At 49.6% G+C, this 24,822-nt stretch overlaps 3 protein-coding genes across 3 annotated transcripts in view; 2 read left to right on the top strand and 1 right to left on the bottom strand.

Moving 5' to 3' along the window:
• The first annotated feature begins 930 nt into the window (after positions 1-930).
• LOC130266176 (zinc finger protein 892-like) lies at positions 931-10,069 on the top strand. Its single transcript, XM_056515540.1, has 2 exons — positions 931-997; positions 7,502-10,069. Exon 2 carries the CDS (start codon positions 7,544-7,546, stop codon positions 8,267-8,269), a length of 726 nt encoding a protein of 241 aa, XP_056371515.1. The 5' UTR covers positions 931-997; positions 7,502-7,543; the 3' UTR covers positions 8,270-10,069.
• LOC130266173 (zinc finger protein 3-like) overlaps positions 1,448-24,822 on the top strand; it is a 164,538-nt gene continuing 141,163 nt past the window's right edge. Inside the window, exon 1 of the mRNA XM_056515529.1 lies at positions 1,448-1,612. The gene's annotated coding sequence lies outside the window, so the exon portion shown is untranslated. The remainder of the gene's footprint in view (positions 1,613-24,822) is intronic.
• Positions 21,607-24,436, bottom strand: LOC130266171 (class II histocompatibility antigen, B-L beta chain-like). The gene is made up of 5 exons (XM_056515526.1): positions 24,280-24,436; positions 23,536-23,805; positions 22,592-22,873; positions 21,879-21,985; positions 21,607-21,778 (listed from the first exon to the last, which is right to left on the bottom strand). The coding sequence occupies exons 1-5, from the start codon at positions 24,362-24,364 to the stop codon at positions 21,770-21,772; spliced, it is 753 nt and encodes a 250-aa protein (XP_056371501.1). The 5' UTR covers positions 24,365-24,436; the 3' UTR covers positions 21,607-21,769.

Here is a 24,822-nt window from a genome sequence, read left to right as displayed (position 1 = left end):
TGCTGAGTGCAGCTCATTCAGCAGGTGAGCAAGGGGATGCAGGTGGCAGCCAGGCCCCCTGATCCAGAAACGGCTACAAAAGGACAGGGAGTGAGGGCACTGAGAATAATCCCAAAATCAAAAAACACCTAGGAAGAAAAATACAGGGTCGATGAGTGAATCTGCTTGGAGATAGGGCCAGGTACTTGTACATGAGAAAGTAATCGGAGAAATCTTCAGTTTCAGAAAATGTTACTAATTGACATGGACTGCTGCTCAGCCAAGATCCTGCTCAATTCGTGAACTTTGAGAAGGAGAAACACTTAACAGAGCCGTGAAAATCGAATGTTATACTAAAGAAGCGGTGCATATTAAGGAGGACATGAAGCAGGCTGATCGGGAAATCTGAACTTTCTAAGTACCTTTCCTTTTTTTCGGGAAAGGGAGAGGGAGATGCAGCTGGGAAAATGAGGATAAAAAGAAGATGGCATTTTAGAGACCGCATGGCAAATGCCCATAGCCTCTCCCTTTGTTCATGAATAAAGTCACTTTTACAGGACTCCTCCGTCTCCTTTGGGCGCACAAAACTCTGGCGATGTGAATTTTCCCGCACAGTCCCGGGGCCTCTCTCAAACGTCCCTTGCGCGACGCGGGCTCCTGCCGGGGCTCCACGTGGGTCTCGACTCCACCCCGAACTCACCCCCACTCCCACCGCCCGCAGCTCCCGCTCAACTCGAGCTCTCGGTGGTTCAGGGCAGCAGCGGTTCCTTGGCCCGATGCCCGGGCTGGGCCCAGCGATGGAGCCGCTACTCAGGCGAGGTTTCCGAGAAATGGCGCAGCGAGGGGAAGGGGAGAAAAATTATGCCGTGTGTAGAGCTCGGTCCTCGCTGCGATTGGCTGATTCTGACGTCACTCCTTGTTCTCGCGCTGATTGGGCAGAACGGGGACAAGCCCGGCCCCGGGGCCAAAGGCGCCATTGTGGCAGCATCTGCGCGGCCCGGGAGCGGCTGCAGCGCAGGTGGGATCCGCGCTCGGTTCTGCGGGGTCTCGGGGCTCGCTGCGGACGGAGGGGACGGCAGGGGGCTCTGGCGGGTTCGTTGTGCCGTGCCCGGCCCGTGTTCCCGCTGGGCTGAGGGCGCTGAGGGAGCGACTGCCCGCGATCTCCTTCCCGCGATCACCTTCCCGCTGTGGTCAAGGCAGGAGCCGCTGCCGGAGCGGCACTGGCTTGTCCCGGTTCCTATTGGTAGCACAGAGGTGGCTGTACCGTCCCCGGGATGCTGCGCTGGGGCCACCTCCAAGTTCTGCCGCCTCACCGGGCTCCGGCCGCTGCTGCCGCTCCCCGGCCCGCACAGATGCTCCCACAGTGCCGCCTTTGCTGCGCCAGGGTTGTTCTGTGGGCAGCACCGGGGCCGGGCTTGTCCCGGTTTTCCCAATCAGCGCGAGAACAAGGAGTGACGTCAGAATCAGCCAATCGCAGCGAGGGGCGGGCTCTGAACACGGCACGGGCTCCTTTCCCCTTCCCTGAGCTCCGCCATTTCTCGGAAACCTCGCCTGAGGAGCGGTTCCCGCGTTGGGCCCAGCCCGAGCATCGGGCTAAGGAACCGCTGCTGCCCTGAACCACCGGTAGTTCGGGGTGAGCGGGAGCTGCGGGCGGTGGGAGCTGGCGGTGAGTTCGGGGTGGAGTCGAGACCCACGTGGAGCCCCGGCAGGAGCCCGATCCGGGCAAGGGACGTTTGAGAGAGGCCCCGGGACTGTGCGGGAAAATTCACATCGCCAGAGGTTTGTTCGCCCAAGGAGACAGAGGAATCCTGTAAAGCTGACTTTATTGATGAATAAAGCTAGAGGCCGTACATTTGCCATGCGCTGTCTAAAACGCAGCCTCCTTTTTATCCTTTTTCCCGGCTGCACCTCCCTCTCCCGTTCCCCACTGGCTGAGGTACTTGGAAAGTTCAGATTTCCCGATCAACCTGCTGCATCTCCCTCTTTAATATGCACCCGTCCTTTCGTATAACATCCGGTTTTCACGGCTCTGTTTAGTGTTTCTCCTTCTCGAAGTTCACGAATTGAGCAGGATCTTGGCTGAGCAGCAGTCCATGTCAATTAGTAACATTTTCTGAAACTGAAGATTTCTCCGATTACTTTCTCATGTACAAGTACCTGGCCCTATCTCCAAGCAGATTCACTCATCGACCCTGTATTTTTCTTCCTAGGTGTTTTTTGATTTTGGGATTATTCTCAGTGCCCTCACTCCCTGTCCTTCTGTAGCCGTTTCTGGATCAGGGGGCCTGGCTGCCACCTGCATCCCCTTGCTCACCTGCTGAATGAGCTGCACTCAGCAAGGTGTCGTGCTTGGGAAAAAGATGAGAGTTGCTGCAGTACATCAGAGGAGGAACAGCACTCGATTAAGCCATGGTCTGCCAGGATACTACAAAAACGTGTCCCATTCCCATCCATTCTCCATTTGGACTGGAATATGATCTACTTTCTTACTTCCTTTTTTATCTCTTTTCACTTTTTGGTTATCATCTATTTGCACACAGCACCTAGAGTAATTTAATTTTCCAGAAATTTTTGCTTCTTGTTTGGCGTGCTTAAGTCGGCGGAATGTCAGGAGCTGGATCTGTCTGCTTGGTTATTATTTCGAGGATGTGTGGTTATCTAATTCTGTAATTCAGATGATAAATAGGTACTTTGCCCCAGCAGTGTTAATCTGCATTTCTAAAGCTCCTCTCCAGGTTGCCTGGAACTGATGCTTCACTTCCAGAGCAGCCATTGCATGACTCACACGTGGCCCTCCACAATCTGCTTTTAACTTGATATCTTTAGTGTTAGAGAGTCAAGGCATTATTTGATTCTGGCCAAGGTGTGTGACAGAAATAATTTCATTCACGCATAGCCCCTGTGTGCAGAGGAAATAATTTCATGACATGTGAGTTGTACTAGATTTTTCCTCAACTTTATACAGTCTGAACTCACTGAAGCCTATTGATTTAACGTTCATTGCTCCCAAGCTGTTCACACTATTTGGTTTCCTATTGTACTCACATTTCTCCTCCTCTGATGTTAATTAGGTCCCACTCCTGGATTTCCTTCCCAGCCTTTCCCAGACCAGGTGTCTCCAGCACTGCCCAGGGCTGTGTCTGGGGTGAGTGTTCCTTGAGGTTTGCTGATGGTCCTTGATGTTTTGCTAGTGGTCATTATCTTTGTGGGTGTGTTTAGGCAGTTCCCAGTCTGTTGAGATGTTAAACTCATCTCTGTTGAGTGGTGTAACATCCCTTAAAAAAAACATTGCAATTCCTTCCCCTGAGGCAAATGCAGACCAAGCCTCAGAAGAGAAATAGATGTAAAAAAACCTTCAATTGGCTATATTTTCCAGCGATCGAATCCCAGGCAGCCGGGTTTGTGAGTGTAATTGAGAGCCAGAGTGGAATTGTGCAGTTGTGTTCCCCAGCAGCTGTGGCAGTGCAGGCACAGAAAGCAGCGAAGCTGCAGCAATGGCAGCAAGGATTGGCCCCAGTGGCTGGAGATGCCAAAGGAGGGTGCCCAGGCAGAGGATTTGAGCAGAGGATGTGTGGGCAGGCCCAGGGGCTTCCCCCGCTGTGGAGCCCTGGCTGCTGATGCGTTGCCTTCAGTGCAGGCTCAGTGGGGCCTCCCATGCTGGTGCTGCAGCCGGGAAGTGCAAATCTGCAGGGCTTGAGAGCCCCTGAGCCCAGGGTGAGGGGTCCCCCCGTGCTGAGCTGTGTTTGGCCACCAGTGGTGCTTCTTTGCTCTCCTCAGGCAGGACCCGATGTCCTGGTTGGATGTTGGGAAGAGCAAAGTGCCAAGGCAGGCTCTGTGCCAGCCCAGCTTCCTGGGGGAGAGACTTCACAGGAGACAGGATTGTGGCCACAGAATGTTTGAAATATACATCCCTTATCTGCACCCCCCACTAGGTGGATAATTAGCAGGGTAAGTAATTCCAAACACCAATTCCAAGGGAGATAATTGAATATCTGCCCTGGGTCTGGCTCTTCTTCTTTTCAAAGCCAATGGCAAAAACCGTGCCTGTGGCATCATGGTTTCTATCACCAGCTTCCAAAGGAGTTGCTTTATTTCCACATTCATTCTTTCTACCTGACGTTAGCTCTCGTGTTGCCAGGGCTTGTGGAGGTCCTATTGTATTCCTAAAGCAGCCATAATCCCTGAAGTTCCCCATCTGAGTCTGTTGCTTCCAGTCTCTTATTTTGGAATTACTTGTTTTAGAAATCCCTTAATAAATGATCCAGTGATTGCTGAAGAAGTCAGAATTGCTTTTGCCACCCTGTTAGCTGCCATGCTGTCAGCAGAAGATATTTGATCCTCCCTGCTCAGGGCATTTCAGTGCCAGGCTCTTCCAAGCACACACAGCTCTGCCGGTTGAGCTGACCTTGCGGGCGGTAACCTGCGCTTGCTCTAATTCCCTTTCCTTGATCAGAGCGTGTCTTGGAACGCTTTTCCCTTCTCCTGACCCTGCAGACCCATCCATAAACACATTTTGTCCCTCAGGTCAGGCAATGTCTCCTCAGTCTCTCCTGTCCTGGCTCTGGAGCTCTGTCACTTGAATGCAGCCATGGGTTTGTTCCCAGCACCCTGTGCAGGCTGTTCAAACAGGAGGCTGGGTTAAACCCTTCTCCTGTCCTCAATTCTTAATTCTCCTGTGCCACTGAACAAGTTTCATTCTGTAATCACCGAGCACTTCTCATGCATGTAGAGCCTCTTTTGGTTATCAAAGCTTTAACTTGGTGCCAGACTTGAACAATAGGAGATCCTCCTGCCTTCAGTTTTTGGGCGTCAAGTCCAATTAAAGCTGTGGCTTCACAATTCTGCATACAATGAAGCCTCTCTGGCCACTGGGTTAAACATTTTAGCACAAGAATTCTTTTGGCATAGCCCTGTGTAACATCCACATTTTAAAAAACGAGTTTCATTTCCTGCTAAATATTTAAAGGTTTAATCAAAGTCAATAAGAAAAATAATAAAGGAAAAATTATAACAGCAGGGTGTTGGCCTGCAGCCATGAGCACACACTAAGTCAGAAAACACTTCTTTAAATGCATGAACCAGTTGAATGTTCATAGATCATCATGCGTTATTTAAATTCATTCTCCCCCTAGCTGTAAATGAACATTTTTCCCTTCCCTTCAGATCTGGTTTCCCACAATCCCATGAATGTGAAGAATTTCCTGATTATCTTTTCCCTGCTGCCATTCTCTGAGTTAGTTACACGAACAAAAGGTTTTATATCACCATGTTATAGTCCAAGAAAAATATATTTATGACACTACTATTTTTAAGAGTTGGTAATGGAAAAACTAAAAGAAACTATAGTCATACAGCAAAGTTTTCCAACATTATACATGTAGCATTCATTTTAATATTTGCCAAAATCCAATAATATAATATGTACTATAACACACTTACAATTCAAATTTTATTTTCTGAGTCTGAAAGAGCCATGGCTGGGGCACCAATCGTTTGGTTTTATTTCACTTTTCTGAAGTTTTGATGTTTCTGGTGTCCATACCACATTATTGAGCCTATCTGAGGATAAAAAGTCATGCAATGTTCTGGCTCAAACAGTGAATCCTCAATCCAGGTTCTGCAATTCCCTATTAATCCTCAGAAAATTCCCAGATCCATTTTAGTGCTCTGTAACGTTACTTCTGAGACTCCCTGTTCTCTCTCTGGGTCAAGACAGCACAAAATTCAGTCAAAATATGTCCCAAATATTTAACCATTTTCTCTACCATTTGTCCTTTTTTTTTTTTTTTTTTTTTTTTTTTTTTTGGTTTTTTTGGTTTTTTTGGTTTTTTGTTTTTCAAATACTCAAATAAGCCTTTTAGCCTGAACATTCATCCATTTCACAGAGGCTTCTTCTACTACTTCTTGTCCTCCTGATTGGAGCAAGTCATCTACATCCTGCATTAACCCAATCCCTGGGGTGGGGCAAATTCTTGTGATATTTTCTGCAAGGCTTGCCCCAATAAGGCTGGTGCTTCCTTGCATCCCTGCAGGACTGTCCATGTCTTTACCATTTTCCCTTCTACCTCTTGTTCCCACTCAATGGTAAAATACAGTTTACCATCCTGTGTGAGTGGGCATCCCCAGAAAGCAGCTTTGACATCAAGTACTGGATGGAGTCAGTGTGAGGAGGGAACCTGGTTCAAGATGGTGTAAGGATCTGAGACCCCCTGGGTGCTGGGGCCCCCTTGGGCCCTGGGGTTCATCCCTCAGGTGCTGTAGAAACTCTGCCATGGCCTTTGCCTTCACCTTGGCCTTTTCTTCATCCCTTCTTGCTTTTACCTCTGCGCCCACTCCTGCTGCTCCCCAGCACAGAGAAACCCCCTGAAATCCTGACCTCCTTGTTTGCCTGTCCTGGAAACTGGGGATACAAAGGATCTGGAGCAGCTGGCAACTTCTGAGGATAAAAACCTGCTGAAAAACATCCCCATCCTCAATATTTTTCTCTTCCTCCTCTTTTCCATCATCCTTTTTCTTACTACATAGATTGCTCCTGCTGCTTTTTGCCTGAACCATATTCCTGCTCATTTCCCTTCATCCAGTCCCTTCCCAGCACTCCAACAGCATCCATCCCCTGTTGTCTAAATCCCTTCTGTACTTACCTTATTGTCCCCCTGCATGTCCATGTCCTCAATTACCTCTGGGAGAATGTGCAAACTCCCTCAACATGCTTCCAAGGGACCCTTCAGAGATGTTTTGGGATCATCATCTCTTGTGCTGGGACATCTTCCTGGCTTTGCCTTTCTCCCCTCCATGGGTGCCCTGCCATGTTTAGTCCCTGAAGATCCCACTGCACTCACTGATGAGATTTTCAGTGCTCTCTTGCAGCCAAGAGCCCAGTGCTGCCCCAGCCTGAGCTGCCCCTGCGCTGGGATGCTGTGGGTTTGGGGGAAAGAGGGAGCTGGCAGTGGGTGCTGGGCCTGGGGGCAGTAGGAGAAGGGAAGGAGAAGCAGGGTTGAAGAACAAAATGGTCAAATGATGCACGTGGGAGGAGAAGGTGGGATTGTCCAGGAGAAGGAGGAATAGTAGGAGAAAGAGGAGTGTGAGGAATAGTAGGGACACAGGAGGAGGAGGAGGAGCAGAAATGTGAAGCAGCACAAGGTTCCACCCCTCCCTGTATCTGCAGCCTCCCCCCCAGCGCTAGGAGTGTTGTCCTCATCACATGCAGCAGGTGACTGTAGAGGGGGGTCCACAATTTTCACGGGAGTGAATCTTCGTGTTTCTGAGCTTTATTTGGCTTAATGTTGGGGCTTTGGTTTTTTACAGGACCTGGATATTTATATTTTGCTGGAGTTTTGGCTGAATATTTCTGTTTGGGGAGTTTTTGATCTGTGTCTTGATGTTTCAATGATTTTTTGGTTGAATCTTGGTGTTTGGGAGGTTCTTGCAGACACACGGTGCCCAATGACTTCATGTGATGAACTTGGGCAAGGAGGAACCCCCATTCCAAGGTGTTTTTTCCTTGTTTTTTTCCCCAAACCAGGATTTTTCATTCCCAAGGCGTCAGTGGATAGAGGAGGAGGAAATGCCCCAGAGATCGTGCAGGCGGAGGGTCTGCAAACCCAGCCCAGGGAGCTGTAAGGAGGAAAGACCCTCCCTGTGCCGGATAGGCGGCCGGAGATCCAGGCGGAGCTCACAGCTGGTGGAGAAGCCTCATGGAGGGGAGAAGCCCCACAAGTGCTTGGAATGTGGGAAGGTTTTCAGCTACATGTCTGACCTGATGCGACACCAGCGGATCCACAATGGGGAACGGCCCTATGAGTGTGGGAAATGCGGAAATGGATTCAGAGACAGCTCAGACCTGATCCGGCACCAGGTGATCCACACTGGGAAAAAGCCCTGCGAGTGTGGGAAATGTGGGAAGAGCTTCAGAGACATCTCCCACCTGATGCAGCACCAGGTGGTCCACACAGGGGAACGGCCCTACACCTGCTTGGAATGTAGGAAGAGCTTTGGGTGGAGCTCTGCCCTGAGAAGACACCAGCACATCCATACCAGGGAGAGGCCCTACAAGTGTCCTGAGTGTGGGAAGAAGTTTAAGACCAGCTCCAATTGCCTCAAACATGAGCGGATTCACACAGAGGAGAGGCCCTTCCGCTGCCCCGACTGCGGGAAGGGATTCAACCGCAGTGACACCCTCACCAAACACCGGCGCATCCACACTGGGGAGAGGCCCTACGAGTGTCCTGAGTGTGGGAAGAGCTTCTCACAGAGCTCAACCTTGACCAAACACCAACGGAGACACCACTAAGGGAAGCCCTTGAGTGCCCTGAGTGTGGGAAGAGCTTCGTGCTCTGCTCCAGCTCCATCCCCCATGGGAGGATTGGTGTTAGATGATCCCCAGTGACCCCCATTGGGCAGAGCTCTGTTGATCCGTGACCCTGGTGATCTGTGTTGGGAAGACACCTGCTGGGGGGGGCTCTGCATCATCCTGTCTCTCTGTGGGCACCTGGATGGACGCAAGGGCAGGAATGCCCACTGGGACACAAACGGACGTTGGGAATCCCTTGGGGAGAGTAGATTTGTTGACTTTCAACCCCAGGAAATCTTCTATATTCAATCCTAGCTTCTGGTGGCCTCCAGGAGTACTTAATGGTCTTGCAGGTCTTTTTCCATGTGGTGGTTTGTAAAGATTTCCTGAAATTTTTTACCTGCTGGAACCTGGGCAGTCTCCCTTGTATCTGACAAGAACCAGTCAGTGTTGGATTTTTATATTAGCACATTTTTCAGCAATAAGCAAGTCTATGCCTCTTTGTGAAACACGCATGTAAAGACAAAAAGTCTTCGGGCAAGTTCTCTTTCCCTTCCAACCACTCACAAAGTCACACCAGCCCAGGTCCCCTCCACACGGCCCAGGCCGGGCAGGGGCAGTCAGGCTCTGACTCAGAGCTCAGGAAGCTGCCGGGCCCTGTTTTCAAGCAGGGACCCCGATATCCAGGGAAAGGAAAGGAAAGGCCCGTTGCTGACATCTCTGCCCCCTGGCACGGCCGCGGCTCGGCAGAACCCTGCCCTGCCCCAGCCCGGAGCGGCTCCGAACGGCCGGGCCTGCCCTGCTGCCCCTGCGGCCTGGGGGAAAAACAGCTGAGCCCCGTTCTGGCAAGGCCCCCACAGCCTTGTCTGCTGGGCAGGGTGGAGGAAGAACCCGTGGCCTGGGGCTGGAATTGAGTGCAGCGGATGCCGGAGAACAGCCATGAAACCAGAAACTCATCACCGCTTCTCTGACTAAACCCTGCAGTCCTCACCCAGCCCCCAGCATGGCCTTGAACGACTCTTTATTGTAAATAACTCTGACTGCCCCACCTGGAAAATATCACAAAACCCTCTGCTAGTATGGCAAGGTATTAATTCCTTCAATGCCTGGAATAAAACTTTACAGATACTTTATTCTCTTTTCTAAATTAAAAATAAAAAATAAAAAAGTAGTAATACACACAGAAACAATGTAAAACCACCGAAATCATAGAAAAAGTTAAATCCCAAATAAAGAAAGAAGAAAAGTCGTGAACTGAAATTTCTCTTTTTTAAAACTATGGAGAAAAAACTCTTGTTTCCCTATAATATATAAAAATATTATGACATGAATATGATTGTTCTCACTGTAAATGTAATCAAAAGCATTAAAATTAAAGTAAGCAAATATTAAAATTGCTGTAATCCCCTAAGTTTAAATAATAAAAAAACCCTGGAGTTCCCCCAAAAAAAAAGTAAAAGAAGAAAAACCTCTGTTATCAAAATTAAAGCAAATTCTTGTTTAAGCTGTTATAATCCTTAAAGTGTGCCTCATAAGTTAATATAGTCCTCACTAAAGGTTGTGAGAAAAACTCTGAAAAAAAGGGTTTTTACATAATAGTCAGGTTTCTATTCTCCTGGGCAGATAACTGTAACATGAAAACCACAAGAAAACTGTTTCTTGTGAAGAAATCTCCATAGACTGAAAAAAAGTCTCCTCTTTCAAGTATATTAATAAAAAACTGTTTTAAAGATGGTAAACTGAGTTGTTTTTTGTAGGTTTTCAGTATTAAAAAAAAAAAAAGTCTGTGGAAGAAATCAAGTAGTCTAAAGCTTTATTCTAAGTTTTTTTAAAATATAGTTTCTAGTAATAAAATTTCTCTTTATACCTTGTAAAGTTAAACCTGTTTTTTGCCTTCGTCCTCATCCTACCTCACAACAAAAAAATAGTCAAATTAATAAACCAAAACTACTACATCCAACTTCAGTCATTCCAGGATTTTGATTTCCTATTGCCCAAGGGTGTCTTCTGCAGACAAATGCTGATGAACTGGGGCAAAGATCAAGATTTTGGGGACAGTGAGGTGGAAACCCCTCCAAAAAAGGTTCCTCCCTCCCACCCGAGCATGTGAATCCTCAGCACAGACATGTGTTGCAGTGTTCTTCTTGTTAATAGTATATTCTGTTATTGCACAAGTTAATGGTTTAGCCCAAAATTATACCCTCCCACCCACCGTGTCAATCTGTCCTGAATTACCTGTCAATCCTGCTTTGTGCCAACCCCTGTTTGGAATTCCTCCTTGGAAATCCCCTAAAATGTGACCTAGTTTTCCCCCCTACCTCCCTCATTGGACAATGCCTTTGTGAACCCTACCCTTTATCCCTCCTCAAAATTTCTTCAATTTGCTAAGAATTTGTACCTTCCCCTTGAACCTCTCCCATATTTAAGCTGTTGCACCTTTGCCATTTTTGTCTTTTGCCCTCAATTTCCCCAGAGTAATAAATACTTTTTATCCTATACAAAAGACCCTCCCCTCCTCCTTGCCTGCTTCAAACGCAATCTGACAGCCAAAAGGCCATGGAGCCACTGCTCGAGCCACATCTAGAGCCTCCTGTTCCAGAAATGTGACCAGTTCTGGGCACGGGGCCGTAGTGGCAAAGTGAGTGCAGCTCTGGCTGTTGTGACAGTCCCCTGCATCTGGTCTCGCTTGGGTTTCTGACTGGGTCTGAGACAGGGGCTGCCATTCCTCATCCATACTGATTTGCTCCACCTGGCAGCTGGAGGTGACCCCCCCCGCCCCTCCATGCCGGGGGCTGGGGGTTTTCAGTAGCATCCTGTGGGAGGAGCTGGGATGGAGCTGGGGCAGGTTGGGCTGGGGCAGCGCTGGGCTCTTGGTTCTGCCTGGGCACCCCCTATGTGCCCCCTCCCCAAATTCCCCTGGCAACTTAGGGGGGTCCTGGTGCCTTTTGGGGGTTGGCCTGGGTGCTGTGTTTGGGTTCATGTGCCTCCCAAGGGTACCCAGAGTGGAGTGACAAGGGGGACACACTCAGGTCCCCATTCAGGATTCTTACCAGGGCTGGGTCTCCCACCCCCCAATCAGGGCCCATCTGCAAAGTCCCCCCCAGTCCCTCCCCACTGCCCTCCAATAAACAGAACTGGTGAACTGGGAAGCTTTATTGGGAACACTGGGACCAACTGGGTAGTGGCAGAGTGACAGTGGGGCTGGGGGGGACACACAACCCCCCAAAATCAGCATAGGGAAGGAGCAAAGGGTCCTGCCTGGGCCCGAGGCCACAGGGAGAGGCTGCTGGCTCAGGAGCTCTGTGGGCAGAGAAGAGGGGGTGACATCGGGCTGGGGTCCCCAGGGGGAGCACACACAGTCGGGGACCCCCTCTCACTTTCTTGCCCAGGTAGAAGCCGAGCCTCAATGCCAGGAAGACGAAGCTCAACATGGAGCCCCCGATCCCCATCAGCATCTTGCTGTGGGCAGTGTCTGGCGGCATCTCTGGGGGTCCACAGGGTCAGGACCCCCCAAAACCTCTCACAGACACCCCAGGCCCCTCTAAGCACCCACCCAATTGCATCCAGCCCACTCAGGACTCCTTGAAACTTCCTCCCAATCCCTTCCCTACCCAGGACCCACCAAAGCCCCTCCTGTCCATCTCAGGATCCCAGAACCCCCTCCAAGTTTCTTTCCACTGCCCCAGGACCCCCAAAGCCTCTCCCAGTCCCTTCCTGGCCTCTCCATGACTCACCAAGACCCACCCAGTCTCTTCCCAGCACAACCAACCTCATTCCAACTTCTGCTTTCCAATCCCTGATCTCTTTCCAGCCTCTCCAGACTCAAACTCCGTTTCAGTTACATCCAGCACCCAAAAGCTCCCTTGCAGTGCCCACCAGGATCCCCAGAAAAACCCCATCCCATCCTCCTCAGCATCCTTGAAACCCCTTCTCAGCCCTTGTAGACCCTCAAGCCCTACTCCCAGTTTAAACCAGGCTCTCAAACTCTCTCCCAGTTACTCCCAGCACACCCCAATCCCTCTCCCAGTCCCTCCAGTGCCTCCCCCTACTCTGTCCTCACTGTGGGGTCTGGGCCTTGCCCCAGTGCTGGCTCAGGGGGTGCTCCAGGCTGACGTGCTCCACCTGGCAGCTGGAGGTGACCCCATGCTGGGGAAGGTTTCCAGCAGCACCAGCAGCTGGTGGGTCCAGTCCCCACTTCAGACCAGGCTGGTAGTCACCACATGCCCTGAGAGCTCCTGCTGGCCCTGGAACCACCTCAGCTGGATCTGGGCAGGGTGGAAATCCATCACAGAGGAGAGCAGGCAGTCAGGCCTGGGCTGGGAGCTCAAGGGCCCAGCAAGATGGACACACTGGGGGGCCCTGGGAGAGAAAGTATGTTGAGGGTTGGCGTTTGTTCCGTTACTTTTCCTCCTCTTTTTTGAAGAATTTTTCCCATTATTATTGTTATAAATGTGAAACAAAATCTCGATATTCAGCAAAATATAGATTGCTTTATTTTATATAGGCAGAGCAAGCAGCATGCTAGGGAAAACATGCTAGTGAAAACACTCCACGCTTCCACCAAACTTGGTTTGCAGCTCCCTATTTATAGTATGATTTTCCTTGTAGTAATCAATAATTGTTATTGCTTTGTTGTAGTAATTCTGCAAGGTAAGCAGTGATAGTCAAAGAAACGTCCAAACTTCCGTGGGACAGCTCTTTGGACAATTGGTCATGTAGCCATCTGGTCTTAGTAGATAAAAAACAGAAGAAGTAGGAAGCCTGATCTTTAGCAGATAATTTGCAATTGATTACACAAAGGCAGGAAATCTGATTCTGCAAAAAAACCTTTCAGACTATGGAAAACCCTTTTTTTTTTTCTTTTACAAACACAATATTCATAACAGAGGGATTTAAACAGAGTGGGTTTAATCATATATTTCCTTTTATCTAGGTCCATGCTCTTTTCTTATTTTAAGTATTCTGGTTTATACAAACTACAAAACTTCTATGATTAACACGAATCATTTATCAATTGTCACATTATGCTAAAGAAACCTGCCAGGTGGCACCCAAGCTCTTCATGGCTTAAGACAAAGGGATGGGCTAGGGTGGTCTCCCTGCTTCTTTTCACTCATCAGTGGGGTCTGAGGAGGAGTCCAGGGATGCTCATCTCCAGCCCACGCCATCTGAACGCTGGGGAGAGGGGTTCTCTGTGGTTGGACACTGCCCTGCATGTGCTCCACTCCAGCCTCCTACCTCTGAGACCACAGCTGACCATCAGGACCCAAACGGTGAGTGGGGAACCCTTCCTCCACCCTTTCCCCCACGTGGGACACGGCACTGCTGATTCGCCCACTCTGCTCCCGTCTGCCACCTCCGCAGCTGCGTGGGCCCTGCCCTTTCACCACTGGGACTGGACACAGGCAGAGTGTCTGTGGCTGAAAAAGGGACTGGAACTGAGTTATGTGTTCTGTTTTGTTGTTAATTTTCATAGCTGCTGTTGTTTCTCTTGGTCTGGTCAGATATATTAGTAATATATTACCCCCTTATTTCTGCCTGAGAGTCCCTGATTCAAAAATTATAATAATTTGGAGGGAAGGGGTTTACATTCTCCATTTCAAAGAGAAGTTTCTGCCTTTATTGGCAGACACCTGTCCTTTAAACCAGGACAAAGTGGAGGTCTAGGTGTGGACTGAGAGGAAATGGGAGGGACTCTGGTGCCACTGGGAGGGACTGTGAGGACACTGGGAGAGGCTGGGATGGACTGGGAGAGCCACTGGAGTCAATTGGGGTGAGGAGACAGGAGGCCACAGGGATGGGTATCTTAGTTTGAGAGACTGTTTAAAAGGGGGCACTCTGGATTGAGTGTTGTCTCCTCTGTAGGGTTCCAATTATCCCTTTCCACCAATAGGAAATTAATATTAATAGATGAAAGTGAAAAAACTCCAACAGTTTATGAATAAATTGTAAGCCCACAAGGTAAGGGAAAAAAAAGGAAATAACTGCTAGATATTAAATTGTTAGACCTTACCCCCCACACACACACACCTGGGACAAAAGACCCAAAATGCCAGAGAAAAGAGAAATTCCCGCTCACAACACACGGTACAGGTAGCACCGGTTTCTCCCCCAGGATAAAAACCAGCCAGGGGCGATCCCGAAGTAGATGAAAGGGCTTGCCCAGCCCTGAACTCCTCCCCAGCTGGGCTCTGTGGGCAGGGTCCCGGCAGATGAAGCAGCGAGGCTGAAGCCTCGGGCTGTTTTCTCTCCCGGCTCAGCCCGGCTCACAGCGGCTTTGGGCTGCAGCACCACCGCTCTGGTCCTGTAGGTGCAGAGCCCCCGGGCTCCAACACAGTTCGACTCCAGGCATGCCAAGGCTCACACTGCAGCCTCCGCAAACCAAAAAAAAAGGGAAAAAAAAATCCTTCCTTTGCCTAGGCCAAAACTGACTTTTAGCCACTGTTGAGATTTGCTCAGCATGACGAGAAAATCTCGGCCTAAGGCCATGGGAAAACCCTCTGTAGGTATGGGGAGCGAAAGGCTCACTCCCAAGATCCCCCTGTTCCGTTATGTAGATTGGTACTAGAAAGTTCTCAGTTCTCTTTGTTACTATTGGTTACTTTTCTGTGCAGAAGTTATAACATTACTAATCAGTTTTTCCCATTGGATCTCTCCCTCAGACCCTGCCTTAATCCTTCCCTGAACCCAAGTACGTAAATATTCCTCATGTACGCTGGACCCTCCTTTTTTCCAGTTCATTCCTAGTACAGTGCACGCCTTCCTGTTTGTTGTTTTCACCTCATTAAAGTTCTTCTTCCGAACAATCGGATCAAAGTGTTCTGTCTCCATAAAAGTCAACAGAGCCATTTTTCAGGGAAACCACCAGTCAGACTGTCTGGGCTTGGACCGGGGGATTTCGAGGTGAGCAAAACCCCACGGTGCACAGAGAGAGCTGCGGAAAACCCGAGCAGCGAGGCTTCAAAACGCCCGTGCAGTGAACAAAGAGTCTCTCCCTGCCCAGGCCCACACACATCCTGTCCTGGGCTCCAGGGATTTAGATACAAAAACTATTCCTTGGGCACTAAGCAGAGGATCATGGAATGTACCATCACAGTAACTGACTCCAAGAAAATCTTGTATGCAATAATCACATGTACCTATCTCTAAAAGCACATAGTGAATTCTGGATTCAGCAATGTGCAAATAGGACAGGAGAGGAGAGGCTGAACAAACACCAGGGGAGATGTGGAATGTATGGACAGAGCAAACCCTCCAAGGGCTTTAACCCGATTCCCAGCTTTTCTGTGTTTCAAGGGTTTTGACTGCTGGATTTGAATGAATTGAGATCTAACCGTGAAAAGTAGAGCAGTGTGGAACCAGTCACTGCTGCTGGAGTCAAAGCCTGGACTTGTCACCTCTCAGATTTGAAAATATACTGAATAAATAAACTCCATTGCCTTTGCAGTTATTACCTCCAATGCTCTAAGCACTAAACTCCTTTGGGCAATTCTCTAAAAAAGCAAGCAGCTAATAGTTGCTAAAAAGGCTATTTATTGCAGAAGCACATCAGTCTCCAAGGCACTGTCACAGACATCAAAGTTCATGCTAAGTTAAAGTCCCAAGTTAGAGAAGAAGCTGTCCCCGATGGTCCCGGCACGGCCGAAGTCGGTGCGGCAGCTCCTGTCTTCTTCTCGGGTGTTGCACGGCTGTAAAAGCAGTAGCAGCGAAGCAGGGAGGCAAGAAAAGCAAAAGGCAAAAGCACCAACTTTCCCCATACTAACACTTTTTTATAGGGTTTTCCCCACAAGCTACGATGCAACCTCGGACCACTACTCATTGACCTATTTGAATTCTAGTTTCTTAGCTCACCAAGTTACTTATAGAACTACACATACAGTCTATCTTGTTCCATCTAAAAAATGTAAGCAATATTCTTACTGTTACTCTATTATGTCTAAGTCCTGTCTACAACTGTTGGCCTGAAGCCTCTACTGAAGATATGAATGTGTTTACAACCTTCACTAGGACACTCTCTGCTACCGTGGTATCTGAGGCCTTTTACTTACTAAACACGCTGCAGCTCCTACTAAACCTTACTGACTTACTTCTACTTAATGTGTAAATGGCTTAATATATTTTAATCCATCCAAAGACTTTAACTAAATCTCTATACCTTGATTCCTCCTTGAGGGATTCAGAGAATCCCCTGACTCACTGACTCCAACATCTCCCCCTCTTCTTTGGACCATAAAGATTAACAGACTTCTCAATCATCTGTCTAATACTTTGGAGAAGACAGGGCACCATAACTAGCACTACCACTATAATAATTAAAATGTTCAAACCTATTTTCAAAAACTTGATGTCAAATCCAATACACTAAACAAATAATCAAACCAAGTTCCATCATTAATTTTGATCTTTGCCACACCTTCCCTGAGTTGTTGTATGCTTTTGTGGATAGATTCTAAATGATCAGACAAATTCATACAACACATTCCATCAAAATCTTGACACCCATGTCCATGTGCTAACAAAAGAAAGTCAATGGCAGCCCTGTTCTGCAAAGTTGCGTGTCAATTACTATTAACATCTGTCAGCATATCACTCAATGCAAGGGAAGTAGAATTGTTCTCCTTACTCAGCCAACACTCCAGTCGGTCCAATTGTTTCAATGCCACTGCAGAACTAAGTTGTGGCAGGAGAAGAGATGCTGGAAATCTCTTCCAAAAACCCCAAGGTTCAAAGTCATCTTTGCAACCTGGTTTAGAAAGATGGGTAAATTTTCCAACCCTATACTTCATAGATGTTTTTTGATTTGGGCGTTAGCAAAGTAAGTTTTCCAATACTACGTGGTCCACCTCTGATGTGTGCTGGGATAGCAGGCCAAACTCTGTCTCCACAAATGAAAAACATTCCTCTTGGCAATTGATAAGTAACATTGTTAAATGCAGACCGAACTAAAGAAGTGTGATTGCCAAAAAGTTTGATTTTTATATATAGCATGATGAGGAGAAACATCCTTGACTAAAGATCGATTTCTCTCTGTGTGATTAAACACGGCACAAAAGTTCATTCTTACAGAACCAAGGATGTCCAACTCCTGTGGTTCGGAAGCTTCTTTGGGAAGGTGGGGAATCCAATGGTTTTTTCCAATCCCATGTTTTAACATGGGTCTGAAAATCCCACTCTGATGTTTCTACCAATTCTTCTACAGGAATTGGCCAAACATCAACAGGCACACCAACTAGACAAGTTGAGAATGGCTTTTTTGGGATCGTGTTGGACAGGCATATAGTATTCAAACCTGTCACATTAGCTAAAGTCACCCAAACATTTGTTCTAGGTTGGCTAATTGGCAAATCTATGCTACTAATAGTAAACAAAGCAAAAAAGCAAAAGCATAACATAAAATCAAAAGCCATATTTCACTTAAACTAATACATAACAAGAATTCTATAATAATACTAACTTCCCCACTTTTATTTTAGAAAAAAAACCCCAAAGTCAGAATCTTTTGCAGGTAAAACATGAATTGTCAGGTGCAAGCAGAATTCTTTGGTAGTTCACGTCTGTGTGTCCGCTTCTTTGCTGATGGAGTGGTCAGCACTTTCTGGCAGCTGATAGGGTTTCATGCTCTTCACTGAAATCCACTTGGGTCCTGTATCTGTGGAAATACAAGCAAAACCCTTGCCCCAGGTTATTAAAGGAAATGGGCTTTCAATTTTCCCTGTTTCTAGATTTTTGATCAAAACTGCAGGAGCATCTTTCAATTGTGCCCGAGTATTATTATAAAAATGCCTAAAAATTGGTGGATCAGGTTCTGTAGGAGAACTATTCAGAAAATTATGAACATACAAGGCCTTAATCTCATCTGTGGTGTGGCTTGTGCCAATCCTCCTTTTTGTTGATCTAGAATATGTTTCAAAGAGTGATGCGTTTTTTCAACAATTGCTTGGCCAGTGGGGGAATAAGAAATACCAAAAGTATGTCGAGCATCCCAATCCATCAAAAAATCAGACAACCTTTGGCTGTGCATGAAGGGCCATTATCTGTCTTTACCTCTTGAGGCACACCCAGTGAAGCAAAAGCTTGCAAAAAATGCTGACACACGTGGTTGGCTGTCTCCACTGTATGCAGGAAGGCATAAACTGCACCTGAAAAGGTGTCCACCTGCACATCTATGTTTCTAAATTTCCCAAAAGATGACTATTTAGCAATATCTGTTTACCATAATTTGAGGCTTTGCAATCCTCGTGGATTGATGTCTCTTGTTGAGACAGGAGGTTGGGCCAATTGACAGTCAGGACAGGCACTTATAATTGCCTTTTCCTGATCTTCAGAAAGGCAAAAGGTCCGCACAAGTACCTGTGCCTTTTGAAAGAAGGCATGACTCAGTTTTGCTTGCTCAAAAATGTTGGGCAGAGTGTTAGTAACAGCCACTGTCAATTAATTGGCCCTTGCATTCTCTTCTGCCAGAAATCCTGGAAGTGAAGAATGAGCCCTAATAAGAGAAACAAAATATGGATTAGCTCTGTTTTGCAAAATAGTATAAAGACATGTAAGATAATGACACAAATCATCATTACTGACATCCTCTAAAATCGATCCCTCTATTCTTTGGACTATGTTAGCTACAAATGCAGAATCTGTAATCAAATTAAAAGGTTCTGAGAAAAGCTGAAATGCTCTAACTACAGCTGCCAATTCCACAACCTGATGTGAACCTTCCACTGCCTGGATATCAGACTCCCATTCCTTAGTTTTTTGGTTTTGCCATGTGATTACTGATTTGTGTGTTCTCCCTGAACCGTCAGTAAACACTTCGACAGCCTCCAGAGGCACTTCACTTAAAATGGGCTTTCCCTGAAAACTAAATTTCGCTTACAATAGCTTATGACTTGGGAAATGAATAGAACAGACACCCGAAAAATTTAACAATGCAATTTGCAAATCCTCTGATTTTTGCAAAGCCCAATCAAAATACTTTTTCCTCAAAGGTAAACAAATTATAGTGAAATCCCAACCTGCTATGACCAACAATCTTTTCCTGGCTCTAATTATAATCTGAGCCAACATCTCCATGGTGGTGAATATTGTCTTTGGAGATCTGTAAGGCAAAAAGATCCATTCTATTATCAGCAAGGGGTCTCTTTTGGAAACATCCCACTGAAACATGAGTCCATACAGTTGCATGTTTTTTCCCAGAATTGCAAGGAAAAAAGGCAGTGATGGTACACATCCATGAGCTTGTCTGGATTGAAGGGCTTCAGTAACTTTCTCAAGGGCTTTTTGAGCTTCAGGTGTTAGAGATCTTGAAGAGATGATGTCACAGTCCACTCTGAGCAAATCAAAAACCGGAGCAAGTTCATTGTTGGTAATTCCTAAAGTGGCTCTGATCCAGTTGATTTCCCCTAAAAGTTGCTGCAGGTCTTGCAAGGTGTTAAATTCAGTTCGAAGCTGTATGTTCTGAGATTTGATAGATTGTTCTGCCATTCTTAACCCTAAGTATTTCCATGGTGAAGTTTCTTGTATTTTCTCAGTGGAGATATCAAGTCCTGCATCCTGGACTGCTGTGACAACACTGTTACAAGCCTCTTTCACTTCCTTTAGAGTTGAAGTTGAAATAAGTAAATCGTTTGCTCGAGGATGCTTCTGCCTAGTAGAAGCCAGAGCTGAAGCCACAAACCATTGGCAGATAGTAGGTGAATCCTTCATTCCCTGAGGCAAAACTACCCAGTGGTATCTTTGCAGGGGTTCCTGTCTGCTGATGCTTGGAATTGAAGAGGCAAACCATGGAGCATCTTATGGAGGAAGTGGAATATTGAAAAAACAGTCCTTTAAATCTATGATGAAAAGAGGCCAGTGTCTTGGAATCACTGAGAGGGCAGTCCCTGTTGCAGAGGTCCCATGTCCTGTATCACTTCACTGATTTTCCTGAGATCCTGAAGCAGCCTCCAGGAATCAGATGCTTTCTTGTGGGTCACAAACACTGGTGAATTCCAGGGACTGTTGGACTCTTTAATGTGGCCTTTCTGCAGTTGTTCTTGGACCAGTTCTTTGAGGGCACTCAAATTGTCCTTTTCCAGGGGCCATTGACTCACCCAAACAGGACTGTCAGTTTTCCAGGACAGCTTCAGGGTGACAAGTGCCGTTATGGCCCCCTGTCAAAAATCCACTTCCAGTCTCTCTCCCCACTGGGACAGCAGGTCTCTTCCCCACACCGTGGGGGGTTTCTGCAGCTCAAAGGGACAGGTGGTTGTTGTTTTCCCTTCAGGTCCTCTGACTGTAATCATATATTCACTTCACTGGCATACAGTGGCTCCCCCGATACCTGTAATAGGATCTAAAGGAGTAATTAAAGTCCAACCCTTTGGCCAAAGTGAATAAGAAATCGCTGTAACATCAGCACCAGTATCTAGGAGACCTGTAATTTCAATTGTTTTGTTATTGTGAGTTAAACTGCAGGTTAATTTTGGTTGATTGTAGTCTATATGCTCTATCGAAAAAACATCTGGTGCTGTATTCATGTTCTCAGCTGACATCTGTCGGCCTTCCGTGAGCTGTTGCTCTATGTTTGGTGGCAAAGCAATATCTGTAGCTATTGGAGTTCTTGCTGGAGCAACAAGTGGAAAGCTCCAAGCATGAGCTAAAACTGTTAAATCTTCATTACAATTTGCTGAAACAATAGACAGAAAAACTATAAATCCAAAAATGCAATTTCTTTTTCTGATTATAATCAGAAAATTTTGTTTTCTTTGTGATGTTTCCATCATAATTCAATCCCTGCGCTCTGATTTCTCTCTGAAAAATTTAAAAATTCAAAGACACTCTTGACTTACAGACTCCAACATCCCAAAGTGGCATTTGCGACTCAGCTTTGGGCTCCTGCAGGATCCAAAAATCCTCTTCCCCAAAATGAAACTCTCCTAAGGACCTCGAAAGATAATTGGGGCTTGATTCCAGAAGTCGCAAGCTCCAAACACCCCCCAAGGAAAAATCCCAGCTTGGGGATCCCCCGAGAAATTTGGAGAGAGCTCACCCTCCCCTCTCAGGTAGGGGGTGTGGGGGCGATGCTGCCAGGGCTAGGGGGCTGCGGCCTCGGGGGTGGGGGGGTGGGGGGAACCGCGTGGTTCTGGTGCTGCTGCTCTTCCTCCTCCTCCTCCTCTTCTCTCCTTCCTCTTCTTTCTGCATCCTCCTTCCTCCTCCTCCTCCTCCATCCCTTCTCCCCCTTCCGCCGGACCCAGCGCCCACTCTTGGCCCCCCTCCCGTTTTCCGAACGCCGTCGCATCCCCCCCCCCCCGCCCCCCAATTCCCAAATCCCTCCCCAGTGCCCCCCAATAAACGGGACCAGATCCAACTGGGAAGCTTTATTGGGAACACTGGGAGCAGCCAGGCGAGGACACAGTGACAATGGGGCTGGGGGGACACACGACCTCCCCAGAATCAGCGCGGGGATGGAGCGGGGGATCCCGGCCGGGCCTGAGGCCACAGGGAGGGGCTGCGGCAGCAACTGGGTCAGGAGCTCTATGGAAGAGGAAAGGGGGTGACACCGATATGGGGGCCCCAGGGGGAGCACACACACACTGGGACAGGGGGGACACGACCCCCGGCACCCCCCCTGAACCTTCTTGCGCAGGTAGAAGCCGAGCCCCAGCGCCAGGAAGACCGAGCCCAAAACGAAGCCCCCGATCCCCGTCAGCACCTTGCTGCGGGCGGCGTCCGGCGGCATCTCTGGGGTGCGCGGGGCTCAGCACCCCCCAAAACCTCGCACCGACACCCCCAGCCCCTCCCGGCGCCCTCCCGATCGTCCCCAGCCCACCCAGAACGCCCGGAAACTTCCTCCCACTCCCTTCCCAGCCTCCCCAGCACCCAACAAAGCCCCTCCTGTCCCTCTCACCATCCCACTGACCCCTCCCAGTTGTGCCCCCCCACCGCCTCAGGAACCCCAAACCCTCTCCCAGTCCCTTCCCAGCTCCACCCGGACTCACCCAGGCCCCTCCCAGTCTCTTCCCAGCACAACCAACCTCATCCCGAGCCCCGCTTTCCCATCCCCAATCTCCTTCCAGCCCCTCCGGGCTCGCTCAGATCCCTCCCAGTCACACCCAGCACCCCCAAACTCCCTCCCAGTTACACCCAGCACCCCAAACTCCCTCCCAGTTACACCCAGCACCCCCACAACCCCATCCCACCCTCCCAAATATCCTTCAAACCCCTTCCCAGCCCTTCCACACCCCCCAGCCCCCCTCCCAGTTTCAACCAGGCTCTATCCAATTCCCTCCGAGTTTCTCCTGGCACATCCCAGTGCCTCTGGCAGCCCCCCCAGTGCCTCCCCCGTACCCCAGCGCTGTCTCAGCGGCTGCTCCAGGCTGACGTGCTCCACCTGGCACGTGTAGGTGACCCCGCTCCGGGGGGGCGTTTCCAGCAGCACCAGCAGCTGGTAGGTCCAGTCGCCATTGGCCACCACGTCGGTGGCCGCCACGTGCTCCGAGAGCTCCTGCTGGCCCTGGAACCACCTCACTTGGATCTGGGCAGGGTAGAAATCCAGCACGGAGCAGAGCAGGCGGTCGGGGCCGGGCTGGGAGCTCGAGGGCATCAGCGAGATGGACACGCTGGGGGGCACTGGGAGAGAGCGGGGACAGACTGGGATCAGCTGGGGGGAACTGGGAGAGAGAGGGGAGGGGTGGTGCGAGACTGGGAGGGGTAGGGAATGGAGTGGGAGTCACTGGGAATGAAATGGGATGAACTGGGATTGGACTTGGAGCGACTTACTGGGAGAGATGTGAGTGGATTGTGTGTGCACTCGGTGAGAGGTTGGCGGTCTGGGAGTGAACTGAGAATGAGCAGGGATCAGACTGGGAATGGACTGGGAATGGGTTGAAAAGGAGTGGGAGGGATTGAGGCCGCATTGGGATGAACTGGGAATGAGGCGCGCTGCACTGGGATGCCAAGTCCAGCGCGGGGCACTCGCAATTGTGGATCGGCCTGGCAACAGATGAGTCATCAGAGAGAAGCGCTCTGATTGGCTGAGCCGCGTCAGGGCCACGGACGGACCGGATGGACAAGCGGGGGGACAAAGGGATGGACCGGGAGGGAGAGGGAAGGACTGGGATGTGTTGGGATGGACTGTCAGACCCTTTGGGGTCACTGTGAAGGGCAGGAGACCCCGAGGATGGGCACAGGGAGGGCTGGGGGCTTTGGGGTGATTCCCAGGGAGGGTTTGAGTGGCTCCAGGGTCATTCCCAGGGCAGGGCCCGAGGGGACACGCTCTGCCCCACGCTCACCTCTGCGCTCCACGCTGAATGGGGCGATGATCTTGTAGTTGGGCCGGCAGTACCAGTCCACCGTAGCTCGTGTATACTCCATGAACTCTGTGAGGCTGTTCTTGTAGCGGGCCGCTCTCTCCCCGTACGGGGTGTCCCCCACGAACACCCCAACGTCGCTGTCGAAGTGCAGCTGCTGCTCCCGGTTGTAGATGAGCCGCGACACGAACCTCACCTTCTCCGTGCCGTTAATGAAGAGACACTCGAACTTTGTCATCCTCTGGAACACCACTGTGTGTGCAGCACACAGGTTAGGGGGAGCCCCCCAGCATCTCCCAGAGATCCGGGGCCACCCCGGATCCCCACCCCGCACCCCCTGTGCCCCACGGCCGCCATGGGACTCTCCTGCCCGCACTCCCACTTCCTCTTTTCCACTCTTCCCCCCATTTCCTCTTTCACATCCTGTCCCTTCCCACCTCCAGCCGCGTCCAAAATCACTTCTGGGGTCCCATTTCCTCCCTTTTCCCCTTTCCCACCCTTCTCCTAGAATACCGAGCTCCCTCCTGCCCAATTTTAGGGTCCCATCCTCTCCTTTTCCCAAACTTCCCTCCCTCTCCCACCCTTCCCTCACATTCCCCCAACCCTCGGCCCCTCCCGGTCTTTGTCTGGGGGGTCCCCTCCCCCTCCTTCTTCAATTTCGGGCTCCCCCCGCCACCTTTTCCCCCTTCTCCCCCCTGTCTCATCGCGTCCCACCTCCCCGCTCACCCGAGAGCTCCGCGCCCGCCCCAGGGGGGGCTCCCAGCAGCACCAGTGCCACCAGTACGGCCCCAGCTGCCGCCACTCGCCCCATGGCCAGCGCGGGGCAGGAGCCGCAACCCCAAAGCCGCCGCTGCGGCTGCGCTGGGAGCCCCAGGCCGGAGCAGTGCGGGCTCAGCAGCGCCGCGCTCCCATTGGCTCAGAGCATTTTGGGGACCTGTTTTCCTGAGACTCCCCGTGGCACCTGATGAGTCATCAACTCTTGGCGCTCTGATTGGCTGCAGCGCGCTCCGGCTGGTTTTGGATCGCAGCCCCGGGTGGGTTTCTTTGCAGAGGAGGAACCTTGGGGCGCTGGGCAGGTGGGAGCTCAGCTGTGCCCAGAAATGTGTCCCCAGGTACGCGAGATCTCAGCGGTGCCCATGGCGAGGGCTCGCCCGGTGCCAGGTACCCCCAAAGTCGCTCTGTCCCTGCCCCCGGCAGCCGCGTGGGTCCCGAAAATGGAATCGAGGGTTCGTGGGTGGGGTCGAGGACTGGGAGGCATCCCTCAGCAAA

This window comes from Oenanthe melanoleuca, unplaced genomic scaffold (assembly GCF_029582105.1).
Source record: "Oenanthe melanoleuca isolate GR-GAL-2019-014 unplaced genomic scaffold, OMel1.0 S001, whole genome shotgun sequence".
Taxonomy (NCBI): Eukaryota; Metazoa; Chordata; class Aves; order Passeriformes; family Muscicapidae; genus Oenanthe; species Oenanthe melanoleuca.
Note: the sequence above shows the minus strand (reverse complement) of the source record. Positions and strands in the feature narration are given on the sequence as shown.

Coding starts and splice junctions, on each gene's coding strand:
- LOC130266176 (XM_056515540.1), top strand. CDS start 7,544: ATGCCCCAGAGATCGTGCAGGCGGAGGGTCTGCAAACCCAGCCCAGGG.
- LOC130266171 (XM_056515526.1), bottom strand. CDS start 24,364: ATGGGGCGAGTGGCGGCAGCTGGGGCCGTACTGGTGGCACTGGTGCTG. Junction 23,806..24,279: donor GGCGGGCGCGGAGCTCTCGG/GTGAGCGGGGAG, acceptor CTGCACACACAG/TGGTGTTCCAGAGGATGACA. Junction 21,986..22,591: donor GCCGCTGAGACAGCGCTGGG/GTACGGGGGAGG, acceptor CGCGCACCCCAG/AGATGCCGCCGGACGCCGCC.